This window comes from Urocitellus parryii, chromosome 8 (genome assembly GCF_045843805.1).
Source record: "Urocitellus parryii isolate mUroPar1 chromosome 8, mUroPar1.hap1, whole genome shotgun sequence".
NCBI classification, from domain to species: domain Eukaryota; kingdom Metazoa; phylum Chordata; class Mammalia; order Rodentia; family Sciuridae; genus Urocitellus; species Urocitellus parryii.
Window position 1 is genome coordinate 96,214,710 of NC_135538.1, and position 14,700 is coordinate 96,229,409.

Genomic DNA, 14,700 nt, shown 5'->3' on the forward strand with positions numbered 1-14,700 from the left:
TAGATCTCTCTGGAAGAGGGCTGGTATATTTGTGCCTGCTGGAGGTGGAATTAACAGTAAGAAGGAGAAAGGGATTGAATGGACTTACAGGAAGGATTTCAAGTAATTTCAGGGAAACACATTTACTTGAATAGTACAACCTTGAGTCTTATTTTACACTAAGACGATACAAAAGATGTTAAAGTTATCACCAAGCTGCCGGACAAATATATATTCCAACACCAAGGTGCAGATCAGCATAGATCTGTGATTCAGAAATCAGGATTTGTCTTGGAAAGAGCTCAAGGGTTGAGAAGAACTCCAGAACAAGTGAAGATAACTTGGGAACTACAGTTTATCAGAAGATCAGCTTCCGTTAATTCAAATACCAAAGGCCTGATTATCATAAATTCATATAGGAATGCATAGGTCATCTGATCACATAATATTGGCCGTCTTCTGCTCCATCAATGCAGCAAAAACTCTTAGCAACTGTGGATAACTGTAAATCTGAGTTTCAGCTTTCCTAGAAATAACTACTCTTGACACATTCCAAAATATTTAAAATAGGACAGGAAAATCAGTGAGGATGTCGTGTTCAGAAATGTCACTGTCATGAAGATAGGTAAATTTGTTTTTACAGCTACTGGGAAAGTGTACCTCCTAGCAACTTAGATTTCTTTTTAAGAACAAGGACAAGAAGGACTAAAAATATCAACTTTTGCTTCTGGACAAAAATGCATCTGACTGTATTTTTACTTAGGGGTGTTGTGGGTTTCCTCTGGAGCTGCTGGGTTCTAGTGGGTTATGCAAAAGGAGGTTTGGGAGACAATCATGTTCATTCCAGTTTTATTTATAGAAGACTACGGAACCATGAAAGACGGGAAATACAGAGGGAAATTCTCTCTATCTTGGGTTTGCCTCACAGACCCAGACCCTTTTCACCTGGAAAACAAGCATCCTCTGCGCCTCTCTTTATGCTGGACCTGTACAATGCCATGACCAATGAAGAAAATCCTGAAGAGTCAGAATACTCCGTGAGGGCATCCCTGGCAGGAGAAACCAGAGGGGCACGAAAAGGATACCCAGCCTCTCCCAATGGATATCCTCGTCGCATACAGTTATCTCGAACAGCTCCTCTGACCACCCAGAGCCCCCCTCTAGCCAGCCTACATGACACCAACTTTCTGAACGATGCCGACATGGTCATGAGCTTTGTCAACTTAGGTATGTTGTTCATTTATTTTTTAATCTGTGTTATTACAGAGTGGAAGTTTTCCTAATGGTAAAGTAGCTGCTTGGTAGGTGGCCGTGTTTATACAAAGTCATTTTCTGTAACTCTTCTCTCTAGCTTCTGTTACCTTTCTTTCACTGATAAAAGGTAAGATTTTCCTTTAGGCAACAAAGTCATGTCTATATCTATATATTTAATGTGAGATGCTAGAATTAAAGTTATAGTTTGGGTAGATTTGGGTCTCTTCAGAGCTTGTTAAAATTTCAACCTTGCTTAAATATATGAAGAAAAAGGCCATAGTCTAAAAAAGGGAAATTTATGAGGATAAATGCTTTAGGCAAAAAAGAAAAAGAAAAAGAAACAAGCACATATGGGAAAGTAAAAGTAACATCCTGAACCATTTTTTTTTGTGTTGTTGGAAATTTAAAGAATGTATACTTTCATGTACTACTTAAAAACTCTCATGTAAGTGAAGCAATTACTATAAAATATTGATAGGAAATTAACCAAGATCAAATAATACTATTAAATATTACTATCAAAGAATCTGGGATGCAATTCTGAAATTCTATGAAAACTATTTTAGAAAAGAAGCCTCAACCTAACTTTTTTTTTTAACTATAATGATGAAAATATATCATACCTACTTGATTTTTTCCACAGGCAAGAGACATGTGAATCATGCTTTGATAATCTTTACCTATACATAATTTTTCTTTTATTTGAGGTAAAATATTTAATTGAGGATTTCTGTAAGTAGCAATGATATTTGTGAATAATTTTTTAAAATTATGTTTTATTCAATGCTGGAAATTTAGGGTAGTTTTTAAATGTCGACAATATCAAATAGTAAATTGGTGCCCCAAATTCTCTCTGACAATAATAGTAAAGAGTTTATCAGTTCAAAAAACTTTTACAAGGGATGTTGTTCTTTTAAATATTTCTGTAAAAACTAAAGGTTAATATGCTATCCTTAAATATTCAAAGGAAAATAACATTGAATGTTTAATTTTTGAAGACTAAAAATTTTACCAACAAATTTAATCAACTGGAAAAAGCTGAGAACTTTATAATGCAAGAACTTTTAAAACACTATTTTAAAAATTACAATCTGCTTTGACTTAAAATCGACATGTTTTATTACACACTTAATTAAAAACTTCCTCATATCTCAAAGCAAATATTCTTTGAAAAGTCAGATAGCAGCAAATCTTAATGACACATGGATGCTTTTATAATATATGTTGCTTAATATGCTCTGCTCATTTGCTTTTAGCAATGACTCCTAGCATGAAGGATAAGGTGCTTAATAAATCATATGTCTTATGTTGGAGACAAAGCTCTCATTATTAAGTTTTAGTAAGTCATCATTTGTGGTACTGGTCAGGTATTCTGGAGGCCTTTTTTTCTATATATAATTAACAGGTTTCACTTGGACTTCTAAAACAGCTTAATTCCAAATTAGTTTGATTCCTTTTTCCTAGTGTAAGAGGCATGAAAATGTAACTCAGAGTACATTTGACTCTGTAGCATTTCTGAAGTATTTTGAAGACTTTAAATTTAAGCTACAGTATTTTAATAGTAAATTTCCAATCTAGCATAATTTACATATTCAAAAAAAATTTAAATCACTCAAAGTATCAGTTCAGGTCATCTAAAATCTGACAGACATCCTCTTTTTAAAGTATTATATACTTTAAAAAATCAACTCAGTCATTAATTTATTCTAATAATGTTTTATTTTAATTGAGTATTTTGATCGTTTGTAAGAGAAGTATATGATTATTTTATAAAAAATTAAGTCTTTTTGAATTCAGGTGCCATTACATTTTAGAAATCTACATACAACAAGAACGTAAAAAACAATAAACAGCTTTATTAAGTGATTTCTATGTTCTTTTTTTTTATTAACAGACATATTTTTAAATCATTGAAATTTTGGTTATATTGTTTATATTATAATAGTACAGTGATTTATAAGTTTATTACCAAGAAATATGTTCATTTATTTAATTCTAGAGAAACAATATTGGATATAAACTTTAGAAAACTATTTTTATTGTACTTGAACTACTAAATAATGGTTTATCCTCACTAACAAACTATATCATTTCTTCATCATCTAATAATTCCAAACTAAATTCTTACAAGAAATTATTGATTCTGATACTGGCTGAATGATTCTAGTAGTCTCTGAGGAAAATAGAACCATGATTTTATCACCCTTATAACATGCCTTCTAATATATCCACTTCTTACACCCAATCACTACTTAGTAAAAACTTATTAACTTCTGTATTATTCCACAGTAAAACAGGTCAAAGCATACTCAGGAAAGGTATAAATGTAATATTATTATGAACTGCCCTAAGACTATTACCTGCTACATATTTCATGATCTTATAAGACCCAGGAGAATTTTATTTATTTATTGTGTATCTTACAAGATGTATATATAGTGGAGACTAAGTGCAAATGAGACAAATTAACAGCAGAAATGGATTTGTACTCAGGAAGTAACTTGAACATGTAAATATGTGGAAAGAATCTGTTGATATTTCCCATAATAAGGTGAATTATATGGAAAGGATCTAGTAGAATACTTTTAAAGAATTCTTTCATATTGTCATCTTCACGCCAAATAATGGATTTGGTGCATTTATCTTATCATTTAGAAAGACATATTTTCCAATATAGATTTTGCTTATCAAGAACAGTTAAACTTAATCCAGACTCAAAATCATATTTCATGAAATATCTACTTTTAAAAAATGTTCAATGTATTTGTTATATCTACTTTTTAATTTTCAGTGAGATAATTTTGTGTTCATAAGTGGAAAATATAATTTTCTAAAAGGCAAAATAAAATGTAAATAAATAGATTTAAGTCATGTAAACACCTAATACAAAACCCAAGTTGTCATTTTAACTTTAAATTATTTTAGGTGATTTGCTCACTTTGAAGAAACAAATACAAATGATTAATTGAATGAAGAGTAACTTTTTACTCTTTTGTATGCATTATTCTTAGGCCCGATTTTGTCAGTCTCATAGTAGGAGATCTTTGCAGGTTGAATTCCCTTGTTTTTCCCTGAAACTGCTGAATACCAGTGGAAGTTTTGCTAAATCAATACCACTTTATTTTGTTTGTAATAAAATCACCTTACTGGTAACTTTTTTTTTAGCCTCTCCTTTTCAACAGTGTTCTGAGTTAGTTTATATATTAAATACCCATGCAAAGGAAAGCAGTGATTAGATTATGTGCTTTCAATATTTAAGTATATTCTTGTTTATATAAAGAAAAAAATGCAGTGTATTTCTAAGATTTTTTTAAAATTAGAAATCAATTTTTATTTGATCTTGACAGTATAACTAAAATGACATAACATTGTGGATGTTTCAGAGGAAATTACAAAAAAAACAGTAAACACAGGAAATTTACTTTTGTATTATTCTTTGTATGTTCTTTTATGAAAAAGTTGAACTTTGGTTTTCTTAATTTTATTTTATTCAATGATCAGCTAGTTGGCTTGCAGTCAAATCTATAGATATATTTCAAGAATATACATTAATGCTCAAGCATTAAAGTATGTAAATATGATGCTTAAAGTTTTTCATGTTTTCTAACCACATATTTAGTGTGTTAGATATGAAAGAAAACAAGGCTTTCAAAAACTTTAAATTAACTCCTCCTTTTCAAAATCATTGGACTCTCATGATATTGGAAGAAAAAAAAATGTTATGTCTTAAATTGACAGATTTGAAGGACATCACTGATATTTATTGTTGTTTCTGGCTAACTCAAGTGCCAGTAGAGAGGAATTTATATACACATCTACCTGAAGATGCCTATCTATGTTCTCTGCAACAGGGTTATTAACACCTGTGTAACATAAACACAGCCATAAACACATGCAAGATTCTTTTTTGAAGTGGGGGATGGGTTGAGAGGAAAGATAATTTGAAACCAGTGTAATACATGCTCATGGCCTGTGCCTGGAATAATAAATACTAATATTGGATAAAACAGCAGTCATTCTTTAAAAATTTTAGCTTTTGAAGAGAAAGACATTATGGAGGGAAGAAAAAAAAATTTTTTCTCTTCCTCAATGATGCTTTGCATCCATAAATGTGACCACAAGGATTATTATTCCACTTAAAAACATTTGATTGTCAAATGCAGCTACCATACATATTTATAATGATAGTTTAATTAAACATTTTTGAAACTTGCAGGGGTCACCGACAAATAGCCAATTTCAAAAGTTTAATGAGAAATAACAATGGGAATAACATCTAAAGACAAGGCCTGGAAGGATGTGGGAGTCCCCCACCATCACCTCCAGCTCCTTCCCTTTTCTCTTCTCTCTTCTCACCCCACCCCCAGCATTCTTTGGTCCTTCCTCTTTAATTCTGTGGTCTCTTTAGCCCCAGGCTGTCTGGGCACCTCTCTCCCTACTACCCCCCCCACTTCCTGGGGTCTGCCTTTGGTCCTAGTTTCTTCATACTTAGAGGCTTAGATTAGTTGAAAATCAATTAGTTCCAGTTTGAGAATTTAGGTACAGTCTCCTGTTTTCTCTCTGGTTAAGAAAGAAAGGTTAGGATGTGCCAATTGCAGCCTCCACCCACTGGGAGAAAAGCTCCCCAGGGCTGCAGAGCAGCCCTGGGTTTGCCAGACCCTGTAATTGTTTCTCCTTCATCCCCTTCTTCAGGGTCTCCTCATGTCTCTTGGAGGCTTCCATTGAGAGAATTTAGTATTTCTTTTCCTCTAGCCTTAGAGAATCATTAAAGAATTAAAAATGGAAATTCAAAGGAAAGTGAAAGAGAGGAAACAGTACAACATTGAACAAAAATAATTTATCAAAATCCAGTTCCCATCTAGTTTATAAAAAGCTTTTGTGTTTATTATCTTTAATTAGTACACATGTCACTATAGTGAAGAAATTATTATTCCTTTTTTTTTTAATTCAGAAGAGATGATAACAGGATGAAGAGATCAAAAGTAATAATTGGAGGCATAGAACAATGTTGATGCCATAGACAGAAAGAAAACAGTTTGTAAAAAATACTTGAAAGAAAGAAAATGACTGAAACCAGTCATTAAAGGCTGGTCTTTGAGTTTGCAGGTGGAGGGTGTGTTGGGAAATCCTCAGTCTACCTCATACTGACACAGCAGCTAATTCAACATCCCCAACCACATCAGCTCCAGGGAAAAGCCTTTCATCCTTCCACACTAAAATACCAAAGTGGGGAAAAGTGGGCGGGGGTGTCTCGGTATGTGTATACAAGAAGCATACAGAGGGTCTACTCATATTTACAGTCATAAATAATGTAGTAGCCCAGCTTTAAAAGAAATAAAACAAAACAAAACATAAAAAACAACCCACATGTTAAAGGAAGAGGCTTCCCTGATGCACAGAGAGGGGCTGAGATCAGAGGAGCCACTGAAGAGTTGGAGGGAAACAATGAATCCCTTGTTCTAAGTAATATTTATGAGTACTTCTTTGCACCTTTGGTTCATATTTTATTGGCTGGGCTGTGGGATTTCCCCATTTGCTCATCTCTTTAAATAATACCCTTGGCTAAGATGTCCTTTAAAACACACCAGTCTGTTCTGACAACTAGCTCATTTACTTGGGAGGGGAAGGGGAACTATTTTGATTTTGATGTCAGATTGGGATGATTAAGATTCAGCTTACAAAGTTTGGCAGTAAAATAAAAATAGTGATGATAGTATTCACCTGCTTTTTTCAGAGATGTTTAAGAGAATCCAAATAATCAACTGGTAACCCCTTGGTTTGTAAGAGTCTTGTCCAAACAATGGTTAGCACACTACAATCTAAAAAGGTAGACAAAAAAAAAAAAAAACTATTAAAATATACAGTGTTTAATATGAGGAGAAAAGTCATTTGTAGATTGGTAAGAAAGATCTTTGGCACTTTGAGAGAAAACAATTACAAAAGCAAATTTTTGTATCTCGAGACAATAAATCATCCTCTGCTCGGAAGGCAGTGAAATCAAGGGCTCTCTTGTAATATTTCCATACCAAAGCCTTGTTTAATTATGCAGAATTTTATGTAGAAATTAAACTAGGATTCTGCAATTTTACAATTTCTAAGTCAATGAACACCTTCTCTTCATAATCTATCCTTTTATTTTTCTTTTCATAAACAGTAGAGTATTTGTGTTTGCATTATAATAAATAATTTTGTATTTTAAAAATGACCTTCATTGTTTTTAATTAAAACAGGTTTCCTGCAGTAGTTAGAAATAAAGAAAATAGTTGAAAGAGATCAGAATCAATGGATGTAATTATTTAGATTTTAGTCAGGATTATGATTTAGGTCATATCTAGGTCAAAATTAAGAAAATATTTGATTTTTTTAACATTTGCAAAAATCCTTTAGCTATTTTTATGCCATCATGATATGGGAAGTTCAATATTATTTGTTTTGCATAGATTTGCAGCCCCTATTGTGAATCTCTGATGATCCTGTCTGTATAGAAAGCACAGTCCTTTCCAGAATTTAAAGTCCATAGCATGTTACTGCTCACATGGCTTTAATTTACAATTAAACCAATTGTTTTCTTTTCTGTGCTTTTATCAAAGAAATAGAGTAGCATAGAAGAAGCCAGAATGTTTGGATAGGAATCCCATATTTCTATACTTACTAGCAGAGTGTCTTTGGGGCAAGTTACTTCAATTATCTGTGCTCTGGCCCATTATCTAAAAAGTAGAGATACATACTAGCACTTGTCTCATTGGGTGTTGTGAGGATAAAATGAATTAAAATGCATACAGCTTTAAGAACTGTATTTGAAATACAGTAAGACTTCAATAAATATGTCATTGTTATTAGTTTTGTACTTGTATCCACCATCTGTACCATATTTGCAGAAGTGGTACATAATCTGTGAAGCCCAGTACAAAATAAAAATATAAGCCCCTTGTTCAGAAATTACTAAGGATTCCAAGATGGTCACATCAGAGTATTAGACCAGACCCAAGGTTGTTCTGAGCCCAGGGCACCCATATAGACCTCATGCCCCAAATACTGGCCCTACGGGTTTGAATACATATAGTGACAGCAGGACCATATCCTATTTATCCTTTTTTTTTAAACCCCCTTTGTGGTCTATCAGGTCACTGAAGGAAGGACAACATGTACAAACTGAATCATTTGCAGAATTTTTAACTAATGTTATGACTATATTGTTGTAGACAGAGCTTTTCAGCCAAACAAGGGATAATGCAATACTCTTAGATGGGTGGGGAACTTTCTTACTCTAGGGCAGAGGGCAGAAACTGTTTTTAGAAAACTCAAGGAGAGATGTATGGAGAATGTACAAAGAAATGCCATCTAATCAATCCCTATATATTCAGAGTGAAGAATAAATTCCCAGACCATACTTTTATGCCAGGTTTCCCATTCATTGATCCTGAATGATAGCCAGAGGATCAAGGAGCCAACTAGTGCAACTCATGAAAGTCAACTTTTTGATACAGAGGGTGGGGTAATGAAATGTGAAGATCTATTTGTGAGACATAAATTAAAAATGTTGGGCAAAATGGATAAATTAAGGATTGGGTATATGGTCAATAATCATAGTAGAATTACTTTAATTTCAGTGCAAGTTACTGATATATATATATATATATACTGTTTTGCTTTGTCTTAGCTAATTTCGGATGAATTTCAAAAGAGAACCATAATTTATAATGGTAGAAAATTACTTCAGACGTTGATGAAGTAAAGTGATAAAAACCAATTTTGGGTTATGAAAAAGATACTTAAGTTGTATATGGGTAAGTAATTTCAGCTGATACATTGAAACTAACTTAGAGAAAACTGAAATTAACAACAAGGAAGCCAAGAAAAACCTCTCAAACAGGGAGAAGTAGCACTTTGAGGTCACAAAACAAAAAAGAGACTGCAATTTCCAATCAACAAACCCAGTAAGGAAAGTATTAGAGTATAGGCAAATATGTAGAGGAAATACAAAGAACAATACTTTTTTTTAAAACCTAAGCCTGTTTATTTTCAGTTCTGATCCTTCTGAAATGATCCCTTGCTGTGTGTTAAAGTTTTTGAATTCGGAGTGGAATCATGAAACTCACATTTACCATTTATACACCAGGGCCAATGTTACAGACAACAATACTGTTAGGATGAAGTAAATTGGGTTTATTTTCTGTCTTGTTTGCTACCTTTACTCTCCCTGAAGTTTTTGTGACTCAGGCAGAATTTAGTGGAGGAGCAGGTATGTCAGCTATTTAGTTCTCATAAATAACAAACCACTAAGCCTTGAGGTCAGAACCATCTCCCTGCCCTTTCATCACACAAAAACACTGACAAGAGAACAGCTTCTTTCCTGTATGGTCTATGTCCTGGCTTCAAAGCTGCTAAGGATGATAATTTTACTTCTGTTACTACTGTTATTATTCTATAGTTATTGAAAGTGGAAGAGGAGAAAATTCAACTTGAAAATTATGTAGCTTCCTCTGTAAATAATCTTGATGCAGATGGGAAAGAAGTGAAAGTCACTGATTAGATAGGGTTTATGTTAATGTTTTGAAGATTTTTTTTTTTTTAATTGAGGAGGAATCATTCTTTCTCCCTTAACTATCTCAATAGGGTTTACATATAAGGGCTTTGAAGTCAGACTGGTTTGAACACCAGCTTTGAATTTAGCAGCTACATATCCTTGAGCAAATCATTTTACTTTATTGGAACTGTTTTTCATCTTTATAGTGCAGATCATAACACAAAATTGTAGTTAGGATTTAATAAGGTAATGTTACAGGCCTATAAGCCTACATGAGATAAATATTAAATAAATGGCCCCTACTGCTACTAAAACAACTGTTACTATGGTAGATTCTAAGTAGTCCTAAGGAGATTTTAAGGAGATCTACATATATATTCCACAAGACTTTGGCACATAAATGTCAATGAAGTTGTGAAAGATACACATCACATTTCCTCCGTCCAAAAGAAAATCAATCATTGTATTTTAACGACTGTCTTCAGGTTGGACAGTTCATGGACTTGGTTCCCCCATTGGGGTGTCCTGAAAAAGTCATTCTGTGACACTGCCTTCATGTGATGGACTATTGTACTTCCTTTTGAACACCCAAGGCAACTTTCTCTGAGATGAGTTGCTGATAGTTGTTTTTCATATTACCTTTGGTCAGATTCCTAGAACTGCTTCATGGTTTTACTTGAGTTGTAGATATTATTATAAAGTAGGAGAAATTCATTATAAGCTAAAGTAATAATAATACACAATTAAAAGAAGTCTCTGTGAAAGAAGGAAACAACTTGAACAATTTTTAATGCTTGCTTTCATAAATCAACTTGTTTTCTGAGTTTTAATTTGTGTGTGTATGCGTGTGTTTGTGTGTGTGTGTGTATGTGTGTGTGTTACTGGGGATTGAACCCAGGGCCTCAGGAATGCTAGGCAGGTGCTATATCACTGAGCTATATCCCCAGCACCGAGTTTTAGTTTTTTGTAACATCAATTCATGATGAAAATACAGGTGAATAAACTATTGAATTCTATGTAGGAAAGCCACTATGCTTAAATAATTATTCAATACTTAAGCTTTTAATATTGTCTATAACTTAAATCACGTCTGAACTTATGATTTCCAATTTTTAGCATTAACATTACTATTTGTATCATTATACAATTTTGGTTTTATTTAACCATCTAGCCTTAAGTATTGTGACTTTCCTGGACTATTTATTTGGACTGACTTGTTTTTTTCTTCAGATGACATCCAGATCTTTGTGTCAGTTTTCTTGAGTTGCCATAAAAACTGTTATAATATTTAAAGCAGGATGGGAATTTATGAGTTTGATACCAAAAGGCACAGAAAAAGCTACTCATGAACTGTGGACATATTTGGTTCATGGTATCTACATTGTTAATTTATCACAATTATTTTTGATATTTCAAAGTATATTAAGTGAGAAAATAGAGGTTTATTAGTTTTTTATTATTTGGCAAGTTGCTAATGGGTGTTAAAATCATCATGTCTAGCCTTTTAATTGTGGTGAGTAAAGTTCTTAAATTATGAATTTCAACTACATGTATCTATATCAAATTGACATTAAAGATTTTCTTCTTCCACATGACCATTTCCAAAACAGTTATCATTCTATAGTTGTTTATGTTGAGGAAGAATTTTACTTTTTAGAATTAAGTGAACCAGGGCTGCGGTTGTAGCTCAGTGGTAGCATGCTTGCCTGGGCCCGGGTGAGGCACTGGGTTTGATCCTCAGCACCCCATAAAAACAAACAAATAAATAAATAAATAAGGTATTGTGTTCTTCTACAATTAAAAAAAATAGAAAAAAAAGAAGTGAACACCATTTATTGCTTTTTTTGTGTGTTCAAGACTCTTAATGTATATGACATTGTCAAGTTGTAGTATAATTGTAGCAGCAGTAGTATTTAAAACAACAATAAGAACAATATAATTTTATGCCAGAAATGAGGATAAGTGATTTGCATGCATTAATTGAAAAATTAACCCATACTTTTTTTTTGTTTGTTTTTTGTTTTGGGTACCAGGGATTGAACCCAGGGACACTTAACCACTGAGCCACTAAGGGACTCACTAAGTTGCTTAGGGCCTCTGTAAGTTGCTGAGGCTAATTTTAACCCATATTTTAATTCTATTGGTAAATATTTTTCTCTCCACATTTTATGCATGTGAAAGTTTAATGTTATCAGCAGGTTAATGACTTACAAAAGACATCCAGCTAGTCATCCAGCTAGTCATACTGTAGCCATGATCTGTCTGGCTACAGCTTTTATGTTCTTGGCCATTATTCTCTAGTTCTATAACCCCCTACTGAACAGATAAGAAAGGTGCAACTTTTAACACTAATAGTGGTTATGCTTTGAAAAGGCATCTGAATGTGCATTATGTAGCTTCATCCAAATTGCTGGTGTATATAGCACTCAAGGAATTAGATATGATTCCATAACACATATCTATGGAAATGAGCTCTGAAAGGTCATTCATTCAGTCATTTGCAAATAGAAGCTGATTACCTACCATGGGGCCTGCCACTGTGTGAAAGACTGTGCATGTTTTACTGCCAAGATCACAGTGCAAGGGAGACAGGCCTAGGCCCAAAATTCTTGATTTTTGTGCCAGGATTTTTTTTTTTTTTTTGCTCAATGTTGCATATTTAAAATAAATCACATAAAAAATATAGCATTAAATAAAATTAAAAACACTAACAAAAACCAAACAATGCATTCTTTGTTATTAAAATAACCAGATTTAATTAACCTCCTGCACATAGAAAATATTTTTGAAACATCAATCCCTTTAAAGAAAAATTTTTAAAAAATCTTTTACCTTAAAACAGAACCTAAGGGCAACTTTTAGTCCAGAAAACAAGGAGTAAAGGCAGAATCAAGCTGCAGCAAAACTTAAGGGCTCTGGCCAGAAACCTGTTTGTGTAGCTTAGGAACTTGGTAATATGGGGCCTCCAGTGATATTTAAGGAAAGGCCTAAAAAGAAGGTTAGATTTTACACAGGATGCTAACTGTGCATTCCAGAGTATAAGCATAGTTCAAATACTCATTTTTTGTTTGTTTTGCACTCAGGAAAGGAAAGTAAAAGAACAGCCAATTTTTAAAAATTAAGTTGTTTGATCTGTCTCAGTATTGGCCCTGGTCTAACCTGACTTATTCAATTGTATGTAATAAAGCTTTTTACCTGTATTCTATTGCTAACAGGATTAAGTTCAGTGTTTACTTTGTTGCTGTCTATACTGAACATTATGTGGTTTCAGCTTATAATCAGAGTCAACAGAGATACTCTTTACAACTTAGAAAATTTTAAAAAATTTCATGAATTGGTATTAGGTCCTTTTGGTATATTTTCTTGAATCTACACAGGATGTTGGGCATTAAGTAATAATTATAAGTTAATTACTGGGAAAATTTGACCAACATTCTATGATTGTTTCACACTTTACCAACAGTCAATTATGATTGTAAAAGGAAGATTACAGCAAATTGTGGATCTGAGTCTACTGGCGGATCATCATCATTGTTGAATATCTACCTGTCAATTCACGTTAACAAAACCCCAGATCATCTAAGTGTAATTTAAAAAGTAGATCTCAAGACCTGTAATGAGTCCTGCTCTATTGGATGTTCACTGTCTTGGACAGATAGTACTGCTTATAATATACAAGTGGATATGAAAATATTCTTTCAAGTGCTAACTTATCTAAGTGACCCTATTTTATAAAGGTGGAAATTGAGACCCTGAGATATGAAGTCATCCCAAAGTGCTACATCTTGGAATAGGGGGAACTGAATTAGGAGTTCAGGCTACCCATTGCTGTGCTGCGCTGCCCTTGAAAGGCTGTTGTCGGGACATTGCTTAGCTCTTAGTAAAGCTCTATATATTTTCCTAACATATTGTGTATAGAATTTACAGTATTTTTACTTAATTAGTAATGGACATAAAAATGTCATAAAGTGACATAAAATTTTTATGAAAAAGTCTAATAATGAGTTTACCAAGAGTCTTCCCCCTGGAGTTCAACTCTTATGGCCTTTGATCTAAGAATTATGCAGCTGTGGCTTTCTCAAGGAGGCAAATACTATAAAGAAGTACTTTGCAGACACCAAGCATACTGACCTTTGTGTCATGCAAACTAGCTGTTCACTAACAAGGAATAGAAAAAAAAAAAAAACAACTTATCTGTGTTTTTGATTCCTATCTTTAAAAGAGAAACTGGGCAGGAAAAGGAGTAACATTTGGCAAAATGGGAAAGAGGCAAAATATTAAAGTTACAAACAGTAATAGGCCACAAGAGCAAGGGTTAGAGGTTGGAATAAATAATAGAGTTCATTTGGGATGCTGGAAGATTTCCAACCTATTGGCCAGTATAGAAGGCCACACAAGCAGGGTTGCACTGCAGCTAAGTATGAGATTTGTCTCAGCTTCTCTGATCTCACCCCAGATTGGCCAGTGAATCTCGTGAGAAACCCACTAAAGTGGAAGTTTGGGCTATAGAAAGATCTACAACCTATCAGTTAGGAAACCCCTGCTGCTGCAGATAGAAACTGGCAGATAACATCTGCTCGGTGCTGCAGAGCAGCAGCTCCTCTGTGTTCCATACATCCCTGAACACTCCAGATTTGATACTCATCTCTTAATCTGTAGCATTTATAGCCCTACTCATTTGTATGTGTAATGTGACTTCCATTCACATAGCTTACTCTTTGCACGTGAGCTGTGTAAAAGCTAAATGCATTTTTTCTTCTCTTTACCTATATTATAAATTAAAAGTTAAAGACTTTGGGTAATTAAATTTTTTCCTATAATAATACCTCTGAAATAACAAAATTTCTCAAAATAAAATGCTGAAGTACATGAGGAAAATTCAGTACTAGTCATCCTCAACTCTCAAAACCATGCTGGGGTAAAACAGCAACAATAAAACC

General features: G+C 33.5%; 1 protein-coding gene across 1 annotated transcript in view; it reads left to right on the forward strand.

The window, feature by feature from the left end:
* The first annotated feature begins 286 nt into the window (after nt 1-286).
* Nucleotides 287-14,700, forward strand: part of Bmp5 (bone morphogenetic protein 5) — a 112,247-nt gene continuing 97,833 nt past the window's right edge. Inside the window, exon 1 of the mRNA XM_026398965.2 lies at nt 287-1,206. Within this exon, the coding sequence (XP_026254750.1) occupies nt 717-1,206 (490 nt within the window). The 5' untranslated portion in view covers nt 287-716. The remainder of the gene's footprint in view (nt 1,207-14,700) is intronic.